Source organism: Zalophus californianus, chromosome 12, assembly GCF_009762305.2.
Source record: "Zalophus californianus isolate mZalCal1 chromosome 12, mZalCal1.pri.v2, whole genome shotgun sequence".
In the NCBI taxonomy this organism is placed as follows: Eukaryota; Metazoa; Chordata; class Mammalia; order Carnivora; family Otariidae; genus Zalophus; species Zalophus californianus.
This window is the reverse complement of record NC_045606.1, coordinates 104,347,389-104,372,056: the sequence shown is the minus strand read 5'-3', so window position 1 is coordinate 104,372,056 and position 24,668 is coordinate 104,347,389. Positions and strand designations below refer to the sequence as shown.

The 24,668-nt window shown below is 45.6% G+C and overlaps 2 protein-coding genes across 13 annotated transcripts in view; one reads left to right on the top strand and one right to left on the bottom strand.

The window, feature by feature from the left end:
* RBM33 (RNA binding motif protein 33) overlaps window positions 1-24,668 on the bottom strand; it is a 127,500-nt gene that overhangs the window by 65,499 nt on the left and 37,333 nt on the right. For 10 of the 12 annotated variants that reach the window (XM_027573023.2, XM_027573024.2, XM_027573021.2 and 7 more), the window contains exons 6-9: window positions 22,848-22,964; window positions 12,502-12,673; window positions 7,025-7,233; window positions 3,470-3,761 (exon numbers count right to left, since the gene is read on the bottom strand). In XM_027573023.2, coding sequence (XP_027428824.1) covers window positions 3,470-3,761; window positions 7,025-7,233; window positions 12,502-12,673; window positions 22,848-22,964 — 790 coding nt within the window. The remainder of the gene's footprint in view (window positions 1-3,469; window positions 3,762-7,024; window positions 7,234-12,501; window positions 12,674-22,847; window positions 22,965-24,668) is intronic. The other 2 variants (XM_027573025.2, XM_027573032.2) reach the window with 1 other exon arrangement.
* LOC118356154 (40S ribosomal protein S15a-like) lies at window positions 15,899-17,234 on the top strand. The gene is made up of 3 exons (XM_035723389.1): window positions 15,899-15,902; window positions 16,731-16,759; window positions 16,878-17,234. Exons 1-3 carry the CDS (start codon window positions 15,899-15,901, stop codon window positions 17,232-17,234), a joined length of 390 nt encoding a protein of 129 aa, XP_035579282.1.

Here is a 24,668-nt window from a genome sequence, read left to right as displayed (position 1 = left end):
CGCCAACGAGAAGGAACGTGGGCTCTGTAGCAGCCAGCTTCATGGTGAAAAATCACTGAGCCGGTTCGAAGAGTGTAAAAACTATTGTCAGAGAGCTGATCTTACATTTACTGAACGATGAGCTTTGCGGCGCAAGGCCTGCATTCTCTGTCAGGCTGCTGACTTTTTGTTAAGGCACACTGTTTTCATATCTGGAAGACGTCCTGGGGTTTCCCTGGAGCTTTCCCACTCTGGACTTCTAATACTATTTGTTTGTATTAGGCTACAGGAAGTCCGCACGCCCTACCAACTGCCAGTTTTCCATTCCGTGTTTATGAGGAAATACACAGTAACAGATGCTGACCTCAGTAAAATTTCTCTGAAAACCAACACCGACTGCAGGTGCCCGTCCTGGGAAGCCACTGTGGCCAGGGCCCCTCTCATGTGGGGGTTCGTGCATCCCGCAGCTGCTGCGGGAGACACAGGCCGGGCGCCACTCACTGGACGACGGCAGGGAGCGCGGCAGCCGCACTGCGTGCCTCAGGAGCGCAGAGCCCGGCGGAGGAGGAGGCCAGCAAGAGATTCCAGTAGGAGGTGGGGACAGGTGGAGACTGCCCCGGGCGGGGGGGGGGGGGGGGGGGGGGGGGCGGGCGGTCGGGACCCGCTCTGCCTCTGCCTCCCAGGTGTGTAAAACAGGAGCGGTCTCCCGGAACACGCCCGAGGCCAGCCCGCCGCCATCACCCTCCCAGATGTGCCCCAAGGGCACAGCTCGGTCTCAGAGTGCCTCCACCCACACTTCAAGTCCCATCTCCGGCTTCTCCCCAACTTCTGCAACTATGGGATTCCAGGTTCAGTGTCAGCGGAGCCCATGGGGGCCTCAGCCACCCTCTTCTTGCTCAAAGGGAAACCGAACGCTCCCAAAGAGGAGGCTGTTTTCCTCCTGCCGGCTCTGCAGGTGGGCCGGAGGCCCTCAGGGCTGTCAGTGCTGTTTCAGACCCCAGCTCTGGCTCTCGCGTCACCCGATGGGTCACGCCTACCCCCAGTGGCTGTCCGTCTACTGGCCCAACTGCGGCTCTCGCGCCCCAGAGTTCAGCTCCTGTCTGACCACTGTCTCCAGCCCTGTCTTTAGTCTTCACAGAGACCATGCTTCCCGTACCTGGCCTCCTGGGTCCCTGACTACCGTCCTCCATCCCTCTGCGGCCACGTCCAAGACCTGGCCGTCGTCAGTGACCCACGTTTCCACAATCTCTATGCAGCTCCCTTTGACCTCGCCACCTCACTCTCTCCCAGTGACCGCTCCTCCTTTTCACCTGTGACAAGCAATGCCACTGCTACTGCTGTCAACACCTGGATTCTGGCAAATGCAAAACTGTGTCCATCCCACATACCCACGCTGTGATCTGATGCCAAGTTCACCACCACACAGCTCAAGGGGGCTTCAACACAGCCTACTGTCCCCCGCCAGCCCATCCACTCCCCTACACGGAGACTCCATACCTTCTCTCCCCTCCTCAGACCTGCAACACTCCCCCCCCCCCCCCCCCCCCCCCCCCCCCCCCCCCCCCCCCCCCCCCCCGCCGTGTCCCGCCATGCACAGCCCTGCCGCTGGGAGCCTCCCAGCGAGGACCAGTTCCACCGCTGGGAGCCAGGTCCTGGCGAGGACCAGTTCCCCCTCGCCTGCATCCATGAGTTCTCTCCTCCTCAAGGAGCTGCTGGTGTTCCCATCTGGAAATAAGAAATTTTCTCTCAAGCCCACTTCCTCCCACCCATTACCATCCAACTTCTGTTTTAGCAAAACACCTTCAAAGACCATCAATGCAATGCCCTCCCATTTCCATGCCCCCAGTCTCTCCCCCGCCCACCTAAGTGAGGCAGGCACCTTCCCCCATACCACAACCACCTGTCAAAATCCCCAAGGCCCCTCCGCTAAGGGCAGTTGTCAGCCTGCAGTCCACCCACCGCCCTGTCCGAAGAGGCCACTTTCCTCCGCGACTTGCCCCCCACAACTCTTTCGGCTTCCTCCTTCCTGCCCCCTGCAGGGCACCCAGCTGTCCAGGCTCCAGGCCTCAGGCTCTCCCTACACTTTCACTTCCCTCCTTTGGGGCTCTCACTGGGTGCAGGCCCTAGACTTGCCTGTGTGCCAACCACCCCACAACTTGTACTTGAGCCTAGACCCCCCTCGTCTGAACTCTTACTACCTGTATACCAGACACCTCCACCCACAGGTCTCGCTGGCACCTAAAATGTAGCACATCCGGAACAGAACTTCGGGCCTTCCCCCCGCAAAAATTAGTCTCCCCATCACAAGTGGCGGCAAGTCCATCCTTCAAATGCTAGACCCCCTTGTCATCATTCCTGCCTTCTCCCTCCCACACACCCATCCAGTCCATCACCACATCCTGCTGGGTCTGTGCTCAACTCTATCTAGCATCTGACGGCTTTCCACCATCACTGCCACCACCCCAGTCTGAGCCACTACCATGTGCTGCCCGCACGAGTGTCCTCTTCCCCGGCCCAACGCCGGCTTCCACCCTGGCCCCTAGAGCCCATTCCCAAAAGGGCAGCAAGAATGACCCTTTTAAGAGAGAAACCGGATCACGTCTCTCCTTGAACTCCTCCAGTCACAGCCCATTTTGCTCAGAGGAAAAGCCATGGCTCTTAGAAGGGCTTGAGGTCTTACGTGACGCAGGTCCCATGCTTCCTCTCTGCTCTTATCATTCCACTTATGTCATCTTTTTGGTTTCTGGAACACTCAAGGCATGGTCTCACCGTCTCTTGCTGATCCCTCTGCCTGGGATACTCTCCCCTGAAACAGTGACATCCCTGGCTCCGCAACCTCCTCCAACTCTGACATCTACAAGTCCCACCCTCGTCTCCCAAGTTACACAGTCGACCCCAGGCCCTTGCTCTGCTCTCTCTCTGTCCGCTAACAGGCTGCACACATTCTTCCTGTGACATCTCTTGCTCACTGCCCGTCTCTGCCAGGAAGCAAGGTCACCACTGCAGAAAGCTTTATCTGTTGTTTGTCAGCAATGTACTTCAAACACCAGAGACAGAGAAATATCTCAACGTGTGCTCAACAGATGCATGAAGATATGCTCCATATCCTCTGCTCCAAAGCGGCCCGCTAGCTTCAGCAACATGTGTCTGTAGTTAACACCGGCGGTTACACACTGAAAATGACAGCTAGCACATACTGCGTGGGATGCACTCACTGCGCAAACACTCCCACTAGAGGACGTATGAAGAATACCAACTCGGGCACTTGCACAATGACCTCCGCTGCCTTTGAAATTTAGAGGTTGCTCAGTGCTTTCCACCACATCATAAGAGGTACAAATTCTTGAGTCACTGAGCTCGGCCCATCGAGCGGGCACGTGTCTGGGGGTTAGGGTGAAGCAGAGAAGCCAAGCCATCCTTACAGACCTGCTCGTGAGAACGGCCTGGCCGCAGGAGCCTGCGGCTTTCCGACAGCAGAAGAGACACGTACCTTGGACGGGCGTCACCACCGCCCCTTTGAAGTGGGGGTTGATGTGTATGTTCTTGGGCTGCTGCGGGGTCACGGGGGGCGGGGTCATCATCCCCCTCGGGGCCTCCATCTGGGGCGGCACGTGCACCCCCGGGGGCGGCGAGGCATGGTGTGGGTGCTGCAGGGGGAGCAGGGGCTGCAGCTGCTGCTGCTGGAACAGACTTCGGATGGGCTGCTGCTGTGCGGGCGGTGGCGGCGGCGGCGGCGGCGGCGGCTGAGGCTGCGGAGGGGGAATCAGTCTTGGAGAGTGTGTCTGAAAACCACGAAGGAAGAGAGACAAATTCACAGAAATCAACATTTAGAAGAAGAGTAAAGGAAAGCTACCGCCTTACAGTCTCACGCTGGCTCGACAGTAAGCGTACGGCTGAGAAGTACGTTCCCAGCGACAGCCCAGACGAAACAGCGGGGCCGGTAAGCCACACTGCCCGTTCCCAGCGAGCACCACCGCCTCACAACGTGACCCAATCTCAGGGCAGAGAGGGAAAAATCGTGGCCTCAAAACAACGCGCATGGATTCCAAAGGTTTAAAAACTTTGGGTTGAGTCAACCAAACCGCCCAGAGCGAGCCAAGCACTGCGCTGCAGGCAGAGCCCAAGCTGCCCTCGGCCTCCCTGCAGCCAGGCCTGCTTCTCCTCCTCAGAAAACCTGGGAGGAAAGCCGGGATGGGCACAAGCAGCCGTGCCGGACACCAGGCCTCCGGGAAGAGCCTAGCTCTCCCCCGAGGGGGTGGGAGAAAGGAGGAGGGAAAGGGGCAGAGACACACCTGCTGGGGAAAGCAGGAGAGCAGGTGGCCAAAGCCACGGAGACAGAAGACGGACGGAGACAAGGGTGTGAAGACAGACAGCCAAAGCGGTCAGGGGTCCTGGGGTGGTCCGCTCAGACATTCCCGAGGGGAGGGAAGCAGCCACAAGCGCAGTGCCCGCCGAGCGCAGGGCCACCCCATGTCGTTAAGCACCCATCGCAAGGTCCGAGCGCAAGGTAACTGGCTTCCCCCTGACAGCGCGCTGAAGGGGGGCCTTGTGACGACCCTGCTCTTACACATCAGGCAGCCGGTAAGCAGAAGCCCTGGGAGGAGAATGCAGACCACCTGGTTCCACAAGCCCTACTCGTGGCCACGCCCGAGACTGGCCACGCTAAGCAGCAGAGGCAGTGCCGCACTACAGACCACGTGGTCTAACACAGCGGGCCACCGTCCCTGCCAAGGTGCCGAATGACACAGGCTTCCGAACCCCAGGGCCACCGCAGGCCCCGCCGCCCCGGCACACGGCACGGGTACGAAGAGGGCTTCCGGCCGGTAACACGGCGCACGCGGCGAGCAGCGACTGAGACGGACCGCTCAGCAGGCCGCGGCAAGAGCCAAATGGAAGAAACGGCCAAGGCTGGACCAAGAGCAACAGGGAAAGAGACCTTTCAGAGACACAAAGAGAATTCTGAAAGCAAACCGTCTGTGGCCTTGGGTCTCAGAGAGGACTTTTCCAGAGATTCCAGGGTCAGCCTACATCCACGGCTACGTGTGCTCCGAGAACCCAGCGCGTTCCCTCTTCTAACTCGTGGCAAGTGAAACGTGCCCCTCTGCACAGGACAGTTAGGGATCCCGTCTTATCACCACCAACAGAGGATCATCTGAGTCAGATCTGAATTGAACTGACAGGGAACATAATGCAGGGTCATCCACTCAAGAACACAAAGGCGTTTGAAGGAAATCCCATGTCTGAAACAAGTGAGGTTAGGGGCTGTAGGCCACCCGTGTGGAGAGGCCCGGGACAGCTAGAAAGCACATGGGGAACGCAGAGCTGGCAAGAGGTGAGGGCTGGAGACTCAGACTTGCACAGAGAGGGCCGGTGGCAGGAAGGCGATGCCCCCCCGCAAGAGCTCTAACCCAAAGGAGGGCTGACAAGAAGGTAGCTGAAGGAGACAGAGGAAGGAGAGCACAGCGCAGCCCTACGTAGGAGAGGCTCAGGGCGCAGGAGCTCAGGATGCCCGAGGCGCCAGAGCACGGCAGGAAGGACCAGCACAGGGGAGGCAGCGATTCTCAGAGCACCCTCAGGAAGAAGTGAAGGGAGCAGGGTCCAGGCAGCAAGGGACCGACCTAGGAGAACATGCACTGATGCAAGGACGTGAGAAAGAATATCGTTCCCAGAACTCTGGAGAGTCGAGCAGAGAGACAGCTCCTGGGTGGCGAGTAACCAGGATCAAGAGCGTTTGTGGTCCGAGGACAGACACAGGTGGGAGGCAAGGTTAAGTTCATCTCCGAAAGCTTTGGTCCTCCCAGTAAAGTGAAACTGTAAAACACCACGACTAGCAAAGGTGGCAGAGAGCTCACAGCCCAGAGCACCAGGAGGCCGAGCAGGTCACGCCACAGGCTTATCCCCAGTTCACAGTGAGCTGCAGAGCCCACCTCGGCCATGAGAATTCTGGAGACACAAAAGCAAACCGTCTATGGCCCAGGCCATCTTCCACTTGGCTAACAATGTTGAAGCGCTCACAGTTCCTCTCAGACCAGCCTCTCTTGCAGGAGGCTGGCTGGGCACACCTCCTCTCTTTGTGGATAAGAAAAGTTACCTTTCCAGGATCACAGAGACACAATTACACAAAAACAGGTCCCCCTGTGTGGCCGCCCCCCTCTCCTCCAAGGCCAAAATAACCAAGCTGGCTGCTCAATACATGGCAAGTGGAGGCTAGGGGTGAGGGTATGGAGCAGGGAAGAAAAAGAAGAAACGAAAGGTCCAGCCTTTCTGCTACGTGAGAAGCTTAAGAATGAAAACAGCTGCTCTTCCTTATTTCACAAGTGAAGGCATCCTAACATGGAGTATTTCTACAAAGAGGCAAAGTGTGACTTTCCCCTAAATTCAGATAAAAATGTAGGAGGGACATGTGGTAGATGGAGATTGAGTTCTAAAGGAAAGAGCCATAAAATCCTAAAGCTAACCAAAAGACCATAAAGATCACTGTAATTCCTTTCTTTGCTTCTGCGATATCTCATCTTTGAAAGGCACAGGAAATGCAAATTGAGCTGAAATTCCAAGTAGATGATTATGGACAGGACAGGACAGTTATTCTACGAGAAATCGCTATATTTGAGGAGAAACCTCTGGTAAACAGCATAAAGGAAAGACTATTTTGAAAAAACACACACCGCCGCCTGGATTCTACACGTGACACGGCCACCGTTTTGAGGAGGGGTGCTCAGGAACAAGCAGTTGGCTCCAAGAAGGGAGAGGACAGAAGCCAGGCCCCTCTGTGGTTCCTGTCACTTGAAGACTTAAGCCTCTTGTTACTCCCTTCTCCGTAAGTAGCTGTGTACGGAATTCTCGTACTACTCGAATACCAGGAGGAATGAATTTACAAGACCACTGGTGAGACCGCATTATAAAGAAACTTTCGCTGTTACTCCTACTACGAAACCTTCATTTCAGACTAGGAGATACACACCAAGTATGAAACCCACAAAGGCACATTTTCATGTGTTTCATTTGCCCTAAAGTCTTGGACCATCACAATAAAACTAGACATTACCACGCCAGGAGGCTGTGTCGGAAGCAGGGCAGGTCTGTGATCTTTTATTCTCGCTCGCTCGCTGCTCTCTCTCCTCTGGTCCCCCATTCCACGGCACACCACAGAGCCTCCTCTCCTTCCTCCCCGCCGCGAACCATAGCGCCCCTGCTTATGCTGCCGCTCTCTTTCTTCGAATTCAAGCAATGCAGCTTTGGCTTCCGCTGAAAGCTCTATTTGAAAAAATGCATATATGTTAGATACCTTCAAATAGCCTAAACTAGATTTACAGGGGAAAAACAGGGAAGACACACATAACCAGACACCCCGAAACAGCAAGTGCCTCACCCCCCAGGAGAGAACTAGACTGGCGGCAGCAAGCAGGGTCCAGCCAGCGACACTCACAGCCCCTTACATGAACACCTGTTAAATGAAGACACGCCCCTCCTGCGTACCGTGTAGTGAGGCACAGGAGCCATGGTATTTTCACTTGAAACCACAAAAATGTGCAGAGGGAAGCTAAAAGGAAGGGGCCGGGGCCCGACTTCACACAGCCCTCAAGCTGCTGTGATCCCTTCCTCATGGCTGGCGGGCTGCACCGGCGAGGAGTGGGCTCGGCCAGGCCGACGCCACGCCGGCGCGATGGCCACGTGAGACCAGTACAAGCAGGACGGGTGCGCGGCGGCACACAGACTCCAAGTGAAGAAATAGAACGCATTCCTGCTTGTTCTGACGTAAACAAACTATTAATGAAAACACTCGGAAATCAATTAATTTCATACAATGGAAAACTCATCATTTCAGATTTATCAAAAAAGACCTTTACTGTGTGAAAAAAGACTTCTATCCATGCAGTGTGACATGGAAGTGATATCGGATGAGAGCAAACCACAGAAGAAAAAACTCATTAATGCAAATGCTTGTGGGACACCCAGGAGATGCTCACCTCTCTGACCAATGCTTTAAGGACACAAAAAAAACACGGACTCTGGCCCTAAAAAACTTCAGTTAGCACATTATTCTAAATTCCTAAAAGAGAAAAGCTGACTTATTCATATACGGTTCCTTTATTTTAAAATATTATCTGAATTGTGATATCTTTCATTAACAAATATACACCTTCTAAAGGTCTCACTGAATCCCGAGAGACATTCTTACACCTTCTTCCACAGTGAAGGGCAAATTTTAAACATTACCAGTTCATCTTCTACCTTGGATTCACTAATCATCTCCAAACTCTTCCAAAATCTCTAAGCCACATTTCATTTTCTTGATATTGTTTCTATGCTATTCCCCTCCCCTTCAAATAAATCTAGACCCCATTCAAAAGAAAATTTAATCTCCTCTTAACAAGCACAGACTTTTACTCTAATCTTGACTACATGATTGGTTCACATACACATTTTATGCGGTGAATCAGCAATTATTTTTCTAGTGGTTCTAAGTGTCAAGATTAATTTCACTATCCCCAGTAATAAAATGGTTTCAAATGACATCTTTAATCAGCAAGTAAAAATGCTTTCCTCCAATTGAGACAAGCTGTCACAAAAGGTCACCAAAATATGACAGGATGGAAATTACATTTGTAACTTCAACTGAAATGTTAATTTCCCCTTAAGTGTTTTCTGAACTATGTCCATATTCTAAAGTAAAGAGATATAGCTCAATGTAACAAAGTTTCACACTGTATTGTCCTTTCCTAAAACGTGCTTATAGCTCAATGTAACAAAGTTTCACACTGTATTGTCCTTTCCTAAAAACGTGCTTATAGCTCAATGTAACAAAGTTTTACACTGTATTGTCCTTTCCTAAAACGTGCTTAAGAAAAACATTTGCATACAAATAATTCTTATAATAGCTGGATTAATACATAATGAATAAATATTTAGAGAATACACAGCTTGTTTGGCAAAATAAAAATTAACAAATGATAGTCTGCATTTTTTTTTAACAAGAGAATTTGAATCAAGCAATTTGTAAAAAACCTTGCTTGTAATACAAGCACCCACTGTGTAAACTGAAGGCAGGATCCTACTGCTGCCACTATCAATCTTGAACTGTTTATTACTAGATGAAAATATTCTTCCCACAGATCCTTGGGTCTTAAAAACAAAATTAAGGATATTATTTCAAGAGAACATTATGTGGACATGATAAGACTGTTCTTTAGGTTAAAGCAGTAAAATACAACTTAACGTATTACGTGTGCCAATGAAATTTAGAATATTGCAAAATCTAGATGCCCACTCACAGACTAATGGATAAAAAATGCCTAACTAACATGAATGTAGTCTTCCGGGTACTGCACGTACTGCTCTCAAAGAGAATCTCAGGTCCACCTCCTAGGGCCAAAGAACTAACAGTTCTGAACTTCTGCGCTGAGACTTTAGAAAAACCAGTCCCTGACACCTACTTTTTAGAGATGGCTTTTGACATTTCCATTCAAAATACATCACTCCCTTACACAAATCAGTTCTAGAAACCCTTCTCAGCTGGGTTCCACAAGAGAGTTAAGCCCTTAAACCCCCAGGCATCCTCTGTACGGAAAGAGCGAATCTATCTGCTAAGCATGTGGTTTTGTACCACCCTCAGGGAAACTGAGAAAATTTAGTCACATTTTCTGAAAGGCTTAGCTCCCAGAATGCTGGCTGAGCTCCTTACTTAAGATCTTAACCTACGTGAAAGCCCAAAATTCTACTTGAATTCAAAATACACATCAGCGACTGTGTAGCAGGTTCTGTAGCTGTATACAAATCCGTGGTCAGCCCACTGAAGGACAGCATCCCTGATGTGAATTCGAGAACACCTAAGAGAGACCCAACAACACCCTTGTAGGTTCTGAAGGGAACTCACTACCCACATGCAGACCAAAGGGTCAGTAACGGGGGATGCCAGAGCCATGACTTCAGTCTTCTTTTTAAAGAGTGGAAGGTTCTCAACATTAATCAATGATATAACAAAACCATTTTCATTTGTATTCAAAATGTTAAAAGACATCATTTGTCAAGAAATACAGGACATATGAGACGACGTAAGGACTCTGGTAGCAAGATATTTTAATCCCATTACAAAAAGTGGGTAAACAGCTTTATACAGTCAAATGAATCTAAGTATTTCTATACAGAACCTGAAACTGCTATCTCTTATCACCAGGAGCGCACACATAAACTGATGGGTAAAACTTACGCAGATTTCTAGTTTACCAAATACTGTAGCAGCTTCTCTTTCTCAATCAGTATTTTCTTATATGTAAAACTAACCTTTTGTTGGTGGGTGGGAGTGGGGTCAGGGTAATGAGAGAGTGTACTGTTTTAGGAAACCAATCTGTAAATGGACAGAACAATCCTTTTTGTGCTGGGAATAAGCCTAATTGAGTTACTAGAAGACTCGTGTTTCAAATACTAAGCTTGCTTATGTCAGGGCTCACTCATATGGAGCAGAGAAAGACACATGTAAGCACCATTTCCACTTGCCCTATTACCGGGCCAAATCTACACGAATGCATTACTTCTTAATGTTTAGAAGAATGGCAAAAACGTCCCAACTGTTTATGCTTACAGCCCCTCTGCCTCCAGACTCTCTTCCCCTGTATTTAAAGGCTCCGGCTTGCCTACCACTAACCCCTTCCAAGCTCTTCTCTCAGAAAGGACAAATGACCCTGAAAAGAGCAAAATGAGGCAAAGGTCCTGAGATGCAGGCACGAAAGCAGCATGGATGATAAACACAAGCAGGATGGACGCCTCAAGATGTGCCGTCGGTGCCTGGGGCGAGGACAGTGCACGGAGAGGACAGGAGGTGGGCAGGAGCCTCGGGGTTCGGGGGACAGCGACCTCCAGCGCGGCCTACAGGGAGCTGGCGCGAGGACAGGAGAGGCCCTTCCTGCGTCTGCCAAGTGACCCCACACCCCTAGAACCTGTACCTATCCCAGTCACTACGGTCTGATATATCAAGTTCCCCAACTTACGTCACAAGGCCGCAGCCGGTACAGAACCGCAGAGAAGGGATGAGTTCATCCCCAGCCCCAACCCGATGCCACTTCTCGAGTAAGATGCTGCCCACTGCCCTCCACTGCTCAGCCAGGGCACCCACTCTCCCTTGTTACTCGTACTCCAGCGCAAGCCTGAGAGGTCTGCTCCAGTATGTAATGTTAACAATTCCTCCTGCCGAAAGATACATTTTTGTTTTCTCCCCTGCTCCTGTTTTCCCAAGGCCAACTTCAGATCCTCTTTCTTAGAAACATGTTGTCCTGCTTCAGACCAACTGGCAACTTTACAGCATAACTTGGTTGAAAAGTCCAGGGAATTCTTGGGTCAAAAGCTAGAGGAGGAGGAAATCAGAGGGCAAAGAAGTAGACCGCCAAGAGTCTAACAATCTCTCCACAAATCTCACTTAGTAAAGTAACATGGTAAGTAAGACTGGCTCACTACTGTCAATTTGTACACACTGGGAGCTTGGCGTCCTCAGGAAGAATTCACATCTGCCACTTACAGATCCGTGCTCATGTTTCCAAATGAAAAGGGCCAAAATAATGGTTTAAGAAGTAGTAAATGTAGTGCCTGATGGGTAGTTTCTTGATTTTTATTTTGACCAAGACCCGAAAGCGGATAAACCTTGTCCTCTCACCCCCCCCACCCCCCTCTTCCTTAGAATACAGTACAATAGCCCCCGTGGTTCTTAAGGTACAGGTTCCAGAGAAGAGGAGCAGCATCACCTGGTAACTCATCAGAAATGCAACTTCCTTGGGTACCACCCTAAACCTACTAAATCAGAAGAGCTGGGAGTGGGTCCAGGAATCTGTTTTAACAAGCCTTCTAGGTGATTCTGTTGCTCACTCAAATTTGAGAACCACCGCTTTATGCTTTGCAATGGACACTGGAAAAAAGAAACCACTAGGGGTAGGGTAGGGTGAATTGTGAAAAAGGCTCTCTGCTGATCAGCAACAACCTGCTGTAGATCTTTAAAAGCAGGGTTTGCTCAGAATGATGTTCAGTTGATTATGTCTATAAACAAGTCACCTTATCTCATAAAACATGGAGAGGAAATGACATCGAGAAAAAGGAAACAGATAAAAGATGGTTATAATGACACTCAGGTACAAAATACAAATAGTCTGGTCCAGAATCAGCCCTCCAGAGGGATCAAATGGCCCTGCACCATCCCCACACCACCTTCCCAGAGCCAGCCAAGACCTGCATGGTAGGCATGAGGGTAGGTCCAGGCCATCAACTCCAAAAGAAAAAGCTATTAAAAAAATAAGCAATCAAATATTTTATTCAAACATTTTTAATCCAGAAGACAGTCATCTTTATAGAATTTATGGAATTACTTTTACAGCACCGTAACTCAGCTCTAACTTCACAGAGACCATCCACTCTCTAGATGGCATGCACAATAATCTATGAAGTAGAACTGTTTCTACCTATTTGATTCATCATAATAGCACTATGGAGGAAGTTGAAATGGGAGTGAAGAAGGATGCGAGACAGGCAAAAAAAAGTTACCCAAAGTTTCTGGAATGTTCCTTCTCTCTCTAGTTACATCTGAGAGCCTAATAATTGTTCCTTCTTTCCTTTCAGTTTTGAAACGTAATCGTCCAGATTCTTCATCATCATCATCTTCTTCATCTGATTCTTCTTTTATGTCCTTCTGTAGTTCCAAAGTTTCCATACCTCCCTACAACGCAGACAAAACAAAAAGGGAAGGAGACTGAGTTCACATTCTTTTGATTTAAATAGTGAAGCATGATTTTATATATACATATATAAAATCATATATATATATATATATAAAGGTTCTTTATATTTAAGATGTAAGGATACTGTAAAATGTTCCATGACAAGGCCATGTAAAACACTAAACTGATTCCAGGAACAAATAATCTCAAACGTTAAAAAAAAGTTAGAAAAAGTTCAATTCCTGCTTGTAATCAATATACAATATATACTGTTGTTACTTATACTTCTGAGAGAGGAAACATGATTTTTTTTTTCCTATTTTTAAAAAAAGTTTTTTAAGTAGGCTCCATGCCCAACTTAGGGCTCAAACTTATCACCTCGAGATCAAGAGTCATATGCTCCACCAACTGAGCCAGCCAGGGGGCCCAAGAAACATGAATTCCACCCAAAAAGGCCCTGCTGGCCTCAAGTCTGATCCAGATTCCAGCAAAATTCAATATATTCATTAAACTAACACTGGAGTTCCATGAGTTATGTAACGTATACTCAATGAGAGCATACTCCTTCCTGTCACACACACGCCCAACATTTCCAGAAACTCCTGACCTCGTCCACCATGATTTTTATTCTAGACACACACTCCAAACCCGCTGTCAGGTTGGCTGGTTTCTTCAGACTCCAAAATCTTTCCTCACTCACTCTTACCTCTCCTTTATTCCACTGTCCAGAGTTCATGCCATCGCTGCCTCTGGCTAAGAATACTGCAACAGCAAAACTGTTCTTTTTCAGTCACACTAAAACCAGCTTTTACCTTTTATTTTATGTCAGCATTCCTACAAAAATATTGCCTAATCCAGTCCCAACTAAAAGTAATTTCTTCATCAACAGTTCCTACTTTACCCTTGATGTTCCCTTTGATACTGACCACTTTTCCCCTGGTACTAGGTCTTAGTGGCCTCCTGTGAGATAAGATAGGGACGTACGAGCGCCAAGTTCATTTAAATACTTTTTGTACACGTAAAGAAAACAGAATTTGCCCCTTTGTTCTCGTGATTCATAATTTTAAATGTCCTTTACTCTTTAGAGAAACAAAGATGAACTACTTTATTAGAAAATGCACAAGAAAAAATTTAACATAAACCAAAGATACAACTGTTTTGTATTCTTTTCCCAACATTTTCTGTGCAAAAAGATCAACTACAAATGCACATACTCATTGCTTTAAACACTTCAAGTCTCTCACATCTTCAGGGGTTCAAATGCCTGAAGATAAAATGATGAATGTAAACTAGATTTTAAGCTAATGACTGTGATACCACCGCCTTTCAGTATTCTGACATTTAGGCTACCACAGAATTTTACAGTACCAAAGTCTTGGCATTTTGTTGGTTTGAGATCATTATTTCTGTCTTACTGAATATCTGAAACCAAAACGAGTAACATATGATGATGGACCCAGCTAGGTTCATGCTGTACTACACTCAAAGGTAAACTCCTTTACAAAGTATTCTTCCCCCACTTCCATAATGCTCCAGAGCAGTGCTTCTCAAATTTAATGTTCATACCCATCACTGGGAATCCTGTTAAAATACAGATTGTGATTCTACAGGTCCATGGTAGGGCCTGAGACTCAGCATTTCTAACAAGCCCCCGGTGAACCTAACACGCTGGTCCAGAGACCACAAGTTTGAGTAGCAAGACCACAGAGGAAGAAAAGAAATGGCTACCAATAAAGCAAAGATTCTACTTCCTACAACGGTCATTTCTAATTCAACCATTAACAATAATTTCAGTTCAAAGACTTTCCAAGCAAGTTTTAACATGAAACATGAAAGACTGAAATTAATAAAGCTTATTTTGCATCCAAATCTCCATTTAAGATATCTAAAGAGGACAAGGATGAGTTGAAAATTGTTTCTTTGAAACAAATACTACAACCCACCAGAGACAGACAAATCCAGTCTATGACCCAGCAATCGCATTCCTAGATATTTACCCAAGAGAAATGATCATTTATGTTCATGTAAAAAACCTGTAGGAAAATATTTAATGCTCTCTTTTGGATCACCAAAACTGGATCAACAGTAAGTGAACGGATACATAAACTGGATCCATCCAATGCTGATGAGCAATAACAAAGAATGAACTACTGATACACACACGGGGTGAAATCGCAAAAGCCACGTGGGATGGGAGAAGTCAATCACAATACACTGCCAAGAGTCCATTCACAGGATGTTCTCCAAGAGAAAACATAATACTGGTTGCCAGTGATGAGAAATGGAGGGAAGGCAGGACTGCAAAAGGACAGCATAAAGTAGTTTTTTGAGCAATTCAATTCCTGGAATGCAAGCTTCTGGTCTAAGTCTCAGAGTCCAGTTAAGCCTTGAACTACACAAAGGACTACACAAGCCCAGAACTCACACCAAAGCAGGGCCCGGCCTCACTTGCATCAACTACAGCCTACTACTTGACAACCTTCACTGAGCTAGACTCATGCCTCCAGGCACTGATTACTAAACACTGGGCTCAAAAAAAAAAAAAAAAAAAAAAGGCATCTCTTTTGACCATATGATTTACAGAATCAAATAACCTATCTGCCAAATTGCTGACTTTCGCCACAGTTTTTAACAAGTACTAGTTAGTATTCTATTCACAAGTAAAGCTCCAATGAAGGGCAGTGTCAGTGACATAAAAATCAAATTATCCTAAGATTCTATTTTGTAAGAAGTTAAATATGTGTGTATATCTGTGATCTCATTATTAGGCTTTGCCAAAAATACTCAAAGCCTTGATTTTTAACTACTTATCTTGAAAACTTGAAAGATGTAATTGTAATTCTTAACAGAGGGTACACATGAAAACCATCATGAAAGTTCCTTAAAAACAGACAACTCTATCAAAATCTTATCACATACAGTTGGACCCTTGAACAACACAGGTTGGAAATGCACAGGTCCACTTATATGTGATTTTTTTTGGGTAAATACAGTACTGTAAATGTATTTTCTTAATAGCATTTTCTTTCCTCTACCTTACTTTATTGTAAGAATACAGCACATAATACATATAACATACAAAATAGGTGTTAATTGACTATTTCTGTTATCAGTAAAGCTCCTGGTCAACAGTAAGCTCTTAGTAGTTAAGTTCTGGGGAGTTAAAAGTTACACACAGAATTTCAGCTGAGCGGGGACCAGTGCCCCTAACCCCAGAGTTGTTCATGGGTGAAAGGTATACATAAAGAATTAGAAAGTCTAAGGGGAAGGAAGACCCAGACCTGCATATATTTTTAAGTTCTCCAGATAATTCTGAAATGAACCTATGATTTCAGCATTTTAAATGAAAATTCAATATTCTTTCCCAAACCCAAGGGGAAAAAAACAGGTAGTTCTCTGAAACGGGGGGGGGGGGGGGGGGGGGGGGGGGGTATAGAGAACAGTTTTAAAAAACTTCCCCAAAATTTTTAATGCTTACAGAATATTTAATAGAGAATAATTCTTTATTATACCATGAAATACAAATCAAATACAAATATTAATTCTACCGATAGTGAAAATTTAGGGGCACCTGGGTGGCCCAGTCTGTTAAGCATCCGACTCGTGATTTCGGCCCAGGTCATGATCTCAGGGTCCTGAGACTAAGCCCTGCGTGAGGCTCCGCACACATCGGGGAATCTGCTTGAGATTCTCTCTCTCCTTCTCCCTCTGCCCCCTCCCCACTGATTGCTCACACTCTCCCCGCTCTCTCTCTTTCCAAAATAAATAAATCTTTTTTTTAAAATAGTGAAAATTTACAAGTTTGAAAGATGGAGCAATCAAATTGCACAAAATTCTAAGAAAATTACAGACCATTATTCTTCATACAGACACAAAATTCCTTAAAAAAAAAATAAAAGCACATGTAATCCAGCAAAACATAAAAAGGAAATATATCACAACCAAGTGAGGTTTAGCCAGAAGCACAAAGCTGATTTAAGATTCAAAAAAAAAAAAAAAAAAAAAAAAATCACACTCTCTGCATCTTTCCATGCCGCCATAATGGTGCACACGAAGTCCTGGCAGATGCTCTCAAGAGCATTTCTGTGTGTGTGTGGCTGTTTTAAGTTATTAGTTTTTAAAATTAGTACTTTTTAATGGAAACAACTTGACCAAAAATCTGTCACAGAATTTTGAGACCCATTAAAACAAAAGTTTAATGAGAAAAAAAACAATGCTGAGAAGAGAGGCAAATGCCAGGTTCTTATTAGGCCGTGCTCCAAAGCCATCGTCCAGTTTCTCACTGTGAGGATGAAGCATGGTTACGCTGGTGAATTTGAAATCACTGATGATCACAGAGAGGGGAAAATTGTTGTGAACCTCACGGGCAGGTTAAACAAGTGTGGAGTGATCAGCCCCAGATCTGATGTACAACTCAAAGATCTAGAAAAATGGCAGAATAACCTGCTCCCGTCCCGCCAGTCTGGTTTCACTGTACTGACAACCTCAGCTGGCATCATGGACCATGGAGAAGCAAGACAAAAACACACAGGAGGGAAAATCCTGGGATTCTTTTTCTAGGGATGTAATAGGCAGGAAACTTTGTGCAGTGTCACTGTGAGCACCTCCAGCTGTATTAGTGCCATTGGAATAATAAATTTGATATGGCAGTGGAAAAAAAAATAAGATTCAAAAAATCAATTTAACAATCTTAGAGAAAAATCCCAAATACGTGTAGATAGCACCCCTGCCCCCAAACCCTCTTTCAGAGGTGAAAGTCCAGTCCTTCTCCTCTTGCTTTAAGGGCAGACTACTAGGGACTTGCTTCTAAGGAACAGAGCACAGAAAAGGAAAGACCACACTTTACAGACCTACTACCTGTAACTGGCAAACAGGATATGACCACATCATCAAGAACATTGCCAAGGAGGTTCTATACCCAGTGGTATGATGGATGAGAAGGGCACCGAACCTCTGTGACATTCCAAAACCCATAACCCCAGTGTAATCATGAGGAAAGTATCAGACAAGCCCAGACTGAAAGACATTCTACAGGATACGTGGCCAGTGCAGCTCTAGACCCCGGTGTGGTTGTGAAACGCAGGCAAAGACCGACAAACTGGCACAGACCAGGGGAGACATAACAGTGTGGGCCCCTGGACTGGATCCCAGAACAGTAAGAAGACATAAAAAATGTCTTGTTAAAGGGAAATGAAGTCTGGAGTATAGTTAATAGTTCTTAAAAAGTCAGTTTAATTCACATTAATAAAAGAAAGGATAAAAGCCAACAGGAGTATCTCAAAAGATGCAGAAAAAGCATTGAAAAAATTCAACACCCATTTCTCACTTAAAAAAAAAAAAAAAAACTCAACAAACTAGATAGAGAAAAGAGCTTCAATCTGATCAAACAAACACAAACCTCCAGTGAGCTCCTATTACTTACTTGATGAAACACTGAGCACTTCCCCTACCATCAAGAACCAGGTAAGAATGAATGCCTTCAGTATTTCTAGTCTTTCAAAGAGGTCAAAGAAATAAAAGCACAGGTAGAAAATGAGGAATTAAAGTGTGTTTATTAACAGGCAACATGATTATTAAGGTATTAGTTTTCCCCCAGTTCGATGGAAAGATAACAATGTGTTCTCTATCAAAATCCCCATCAGATTTTTAGTAGATATTGGCAAATCAGTTACAGAATTTATATCGAAATTCAAAGTACCCAGAAGAGCCAAAACAATCTTGAAAAGAAAGACAAAACTGATTGATTTACACTACCTGCTTTCATGCCACAGTAATCAAGACAGTGTAATATTGAAAGGGAACAAAAGAGGTTCCAGAAAAAGACCCAAACTTAAATGGTCAATTAAGTCCCAACGTAAGGACTAAGGCAATTCAATGGGAAAGGAAAGTTTTACAACAAATAATGGCGCAACAATCAGACAAACATACAGAAAGAAGTGAAACTCATACACACAACACATAAATATATTAGTAGAGAGAGACCATAAACCTAAACTACAAATAGCTAATACTACAAAGCTTCCAGAAGAAAACAGGCTAATATCTTTGCAACTCTGGGATAGGCAAACATTTCTTGGGTCACAGAATTACCTGGTCTTCATCAAAGTTAAATTTTCTGCTCATGAAATACACCTTTAAGAAAATTAAAACATAAGCCATAGCCTCAGAGAAAATATTCACTATACACATAAACATCCATCTGTCTATAAACATCTACCTGTCTATCTAGGGGCACCTGGGTGGCTAAGTCAACTGAGCGTCTGACTCTTGGTTTCAGATCAGGTCACAATCTTGCGACTGTGGGATCAGGTCCCAGTCGGATTCTGTGCTCACTGGGGAGTCTGCTTCAGATTCTCTCTCCCTTTCCTTCTTGTGGTCTCTCTCAAATAAATCAATCAATCTTGAAAAAATTTATCTAGAATACAAACAGTAGATACAGATATATATATATTCTATGCAGAACATATACAGACAATATATATTCTCTATGTGGTGTATATAAACTATGTATAGCATATATGCACAAAGATTAAAAAGAACGCTCATTTTTTTAAAAAGACTAAAAATGGACACAAAGAAGATCTAGAAGAGGAATCAGCACATGGAATGGTGCTCAATATCATTAGTTATCAAAGGAACACACACTAAAACCATAATGACACACCAAGTCAAAGGACTACACGGAAACGACTTAACACTATCAAGTGATGGAGAATGGAGATTCTCGGGCAGGACTACGGGGAATATAAAATGATACAACCACTCTGGTTGTTTCTTATAGAATTAACTTCTACTCTCTCGGTAATTCCTTTTGTAGTTAATACCAAGGAAAACAAAGAGATACATCCATTAAAAGATATATAAAATAATCTTTATAGTTAAATTATTCATGACCTTTTAAAAAAAGGAAACCCGGGCGCCTGGGTGGCTCAGTCAGTTAAGCATCTGCCTTCAGCTCAGGTCATGATCTCAGGGTCCTGGGATCAAGCCCCACGTCAGGCTCCTTGCTCCGCGGGGAGTCTGCTTCTCCCTCTGCCTCTGCTCCTGCTTGTGCTCTCTCTCTCAAATATCTTTTTAAAAAATATTTTATTTATTTATTTGCCAGAGAGAGAGAGAGAGAGAGAGAGCACAAGCAGGGAGAGCAGTAGGCAGGGGGAGAAGCAGGCTCTCCCCTGAGCAGGGAGCCCGACGCAGGACAGGATTCCAGGACCCTTGGGATCATGACCTGAGAGCCAAAGGCAGACGCTTAACTGAATGAGTCAACCAGGTGTCCCATAAATAAAGATCTTTAATTAAAAAAAAAAAGGGGACACCCAAATATCTATTATCAGGAGAACGAACACAAATGGTATGACCCTAAAATGGAGTGAACTGCTGACACACAAAACTACTTGGTAAGTCTCAAAAACATTATGTTGAACAAAAAAAAAAAAAAAAAAAAAAACAGTAATAATTACATACTACATGATTAGGAAAGACTAGTATCAGGTGACAAATAAGAACACCTTCTACCTCTGAGAAGTCAGGACTGACGAGAAAGAAAGAGGGAACATTCTGGGGTCACAGAACTGCTTCTGACCAGAGGAAGGGCGGTAACTTGAACAAACAATGAACTGTACACCTCAGATCTGTGCCTATCACTGACTGTAAATGGCACCACAATTTAGAAAGTAAATACTTTAAATAGTGCACAGATTTCTTTACACTTCTCTCAGTACTCCTCCTCTACATGAAGAAAGCATCTAACGTAGGAAGCCTGTTTAAACCGCGTGTGAAGACAACAGGCACAACTGGCCCTGGGCATCTTTAATAATTATATCATTCTCATCTGTGGCGAGTACAGTGATTTCTTTGTTCTAACCAAGCAAGAGCATTAATTAAGAGGAGTCACCTCAAGTAGGCTTTCCAAATGAAATGAGTCCTTCGCTGCATCGTTTCGATGCTAATACGGACTCAGAGCTCCTAGAATGAGGTGGTCTGGAGAACCGCACCGTGTACCGTGCCTCCTTCCTCGGCTCTAAGTGCACCCCGGAGCCATGTCACCTCCAAAGACAGCTCTCTCTCCAGAAGATACTTGATAACGGAAGGCAAGATTACCATTTTTTAAAATAATAACCCACTTGTGCTTTAATATTTTAATGAATACAGTTCAGAACTCAAGGTCTGAAATACCTAGATCTCTAAGTCAGACCCAGAGGGCACTTCCAGAAGGCACCCAGGCAAGGGTAACACTGCTTTTCTTTGACTGCTTCACAAAAAAGAGAGTTTGTATCTCCAGAGTGCACTGGACCTTTTCTCATTCTAAAGTATCCTATAAACCCAATATTATCAAAGGGTAAAGAGACTATTACCTAAAATACTGAAAGAATCAATTAGACAAATACCGATGAAATTAATTTTCCAAACTCCAAATCCCACAAATAAGCAGGACATGGACTAGGATTCCCTGTCAGCTGTTCACCACTGGGACTGATCTCTGCAAGGCCCATCTGTACCTTCCCCTTCTCTCCTTTCATGGCTTCTTAAGGGTTCTTTCTTGGATGTCTCCTGCCTGAATCAGCCTCTCCCAGGTCTGACCTAGATGTGCTCCAGGCCCTGGAGCAGGCAGAGCACTACAGGATGCAACCTGCACGCAGCTCTGGTTTCCCTGAAGCTGGGGGCAGCAGCTGCTCGGGGCAGTGGTTTGTGACGCAGGCACAGAGCAGTCATGACGAGGGGAACTATCTCTAATTTAACATCTTCTTCAGCTCTGTCTTGGTCCCTTGTCCTGGTTCCTTCTACAACTGGAGAATCTGGGTAAAGAATTCTCTGTACTATTCTTCTATACTATTCTTCTATCTTTTCTCTAAGTTTCAAATTATTTCAAATAGTAAGAGACAGAAAGCACAAAAAGAAAAATCAAATTTAGCTTGTTAGGGAGGAGAAAGGATATGTCCTGGAAAGTGCACACAGTGTACACGCTCACATACTCTGTCACAGCACTGTTAGGGAAAGTAAGAGTAAATAAAATGTTCTGTATACTGAGTTTCTAAAGCACTGGCATAAGTACCTAAAGCAGATGACCTAAGCCACTGAAATACCACTCTTCATGATCTTTTGGGAATAAAGAGGGGGAAAAGTTATTACGGAAAATAACTGAGAAAAGAAACATTAATAAGAAAAAACAGTTTTTAGGGGCGCCTGGGTGGCTCAGTTGGTTAAGCGTCTGCCTTCGGCTGGGGTCGTGGTCCGGTCGTGGTCCCAGGGTCCTGGGATTGAGCCCTGCATCGGGCTCCCTGCTCAGCGGGAAGCCTGCTTCTCCCTCTCCCTGCCGCTCTGCCTACTTGTGCTCTCTCTCAGTCTGTCAAATAAGTAAAAAATCTTTAAAAAAAAAAAAAAAAAAAAGAAAGAAAGAAGAAAGGAAGAAAGGAAGGAAGGAAGAAGAAAGTTTTTAAACCAACAAATCCTAAAGCTATAGAATGATTTTATGGCTTACATGCTTGGCCCACCAGACAAGTTCTAAGGTTGGAAAACTGAATTTATTAAGCCCTATGCCTCGTACCACCTCCATTCATCCAAACGACATCTATTTTGCAGACCAGCCCACAGGTCACCTCTTCCACAAAGCCTCAACGCCTTCCCACCCACTTTCCCTAATGGGCTCTGAGACCCACTCCCAACCAGAGGGCCCCTCCATGAGCTCCTGAAGCAGGGATCAGAGCCTCTGCTGGCAAGCTTCAATTCCAGGCTTATGTCACAGGGGGCCAAGCTTCTCAACCATCCTCCTTTCTTTTAACACCTAAGACAGCATCTAAATACAGGAACCTGGAAGTATTTTTGTAATAATGGTCATAACTAACGAACAGTAACTAATTTAAAATGATTACAGCACTCCTTTCAAAGCACTAACACGTGCATCACATTTTTTAAAGATTTCTACCTACGCCCCCATAAAACCCTGAAGACATTCTAACACTTAAAAGGCAAACAGCTATGTGGAAATCACAGCTCACCAGAACTCACTGCCCAAACACTCTAGAAAGCTCAGGCTTTTTACTGCACTCATAGTACAAAGAAGAGATGTTATCAACTTTTCACTAATGCTAAAAAAAAAAAAAAAATGCTCATTTTAAATCTGGAAGAAAAAAAAAAAACACCAAAATTTTGGACTCTTTTTAAAAGATGAACAAATACCTCTTCAGTTTCAGGAGCAACCTGGGGGTCAGTAATCTCATCTAATTCATCTTCAGCAACACAGTCTTCCTGCTCTTGCAGCCCTTGTTGCCCACAAGCCTGCAAGTATTCTTCATCCTAACAGCCATTAAAGAGAAAATAAGTCTTCCTCATATAGCTTTGGGTTTTTGAAAGCACTTTTCGTCTTCACGACTCATGCTTCATTATTTTAAGCAAATTTGACTACGGCAATTACCCGATGAAGCAGAAAGCACGAAGCACGCGCATCAAATGTGGCCTCCCCTATGTTAATGAGGACAGAGTGCAGTATGCTGGCCCCATCGCTAAGGTTAGTGACACAGCTCTGCTTCAGCCCCCAAGCGCCCGGATAAATAGCTCTTCTTACAATCAGCACTAAGGAAAAGCAATCTTCAGAAGAATGTGCATGTGCTCGCATAGTGCAGCTCAGCGGCAGGAAGGGAGCTGAAATCACACCCAACGTGCACCATTTTTACAGCAATAGAAGGCAACAAAAGTATAAGCCATTCAATTCAACACAGGAGCTGTGTTACAAATCCTGTTAAGAATTTGCTTCTCCATCAGCCCACCCCTTGCATTAGAGGGGTGATTCCCGGTTTGTATGAAATGTAAGGGGCCTGTCAGCAGGCAGACAGCCCTTGAAGGGCGCATGGGAGGAAGCAGACAAGCTGTGGCTAGAAGCAACTTGGAGAGAAGGAAGGGCTCCTACAGATACTCGTATCAAGTGACAAGGACGTGGGCCCTACGCGGAGGAGCAGCAAGCCCGCTCACGGGCTGGAATGAGCAGTGCTTGGCTACAAGACGGACTCCAAGAGTGAGCACGTACGCACCTGAGCAAGCAACTGTGGGGGACACAGAAGCCACACCTACAACCGCAAAGCAACCAGCTGTACTCAGGGGACAAACGGCCGTAGGTCCCACGAATGTCTCTCAAGGCTATGGGAACACACCGTACCTCACTCTCCAGAAGGGACCATGCCATCAAAGAGAGAAACTATCACTACCCACAATTCACTGACAGCAGAACTGCCGGATTTCACGCAAGGCCAGACGATGCTAATCAAAATTTTCAGCTAATACACAATGGAGAACAGTCTATGCCACTGGATCTTCCCAAGAAACAAAAATCTGCTACCCTTCACATAAGTTACCCATCTGAAACTGTTTCTACAGAACAGTCTTTTATGAAATCTCAGTCTACGGTAATTTTTAAAACCCCAAAAAGATTGTGCTTAAAAGTATACATCACCCAACAATTTTCTCACATTTTGTCAAATAATAAGGGATCACCTCTTAATACAAAAGTACAAGTTTTTTAATCAAATCCCAATTCACTCTCAAGAACAGGACTGGCGAAATTCACAAAACCCAAGGAAGGTCTTAGTTTTGAGTACAAGAGGAAAGAACATGGAGTTCTACTACCAACTTCTAAATGTGGACCTCAGCCTCTTCATATGCAGAAGTGTCCCTTCCGATTGTAAAATTCAGTGGCTTTATGACTCCATTCTTAGTTATATGCAAAATCCATCCATGGGATTTTAATAGTGAGCCCCAACTGACAGAATGTGCTCACGCTCAGCATGTCACCCAGGTGGATTCTAGCTTTCGAGGACAAGTTAACAATTCCCAACTAGTACATGAAACACAGTGAAATAAACCATCTGATAAACTAAAATGCCACTGGGACACACAGGCACGCAATCTACTGGTTCGCTTGGTCGGCTACTCATGAGTAATTCCCTCATGGTGCACCAGGGGCAGCCTGCGAAGGCAGGGAGCCTCCCCAGCTCCGGAGCTGGAGCC

Excerpts from the sequence above, each read along its gene's own strand:
- LOC118356154 (XM_035723389.1), top strand. Across the intron at positions 16,760-16,877 it reads ATGCTCTCAAGAGCATTTCT|AAAAAAAACAATGCTGAGAA; the intron begins GTGTGTGTGTGG and ends AAGTTTAATGAG.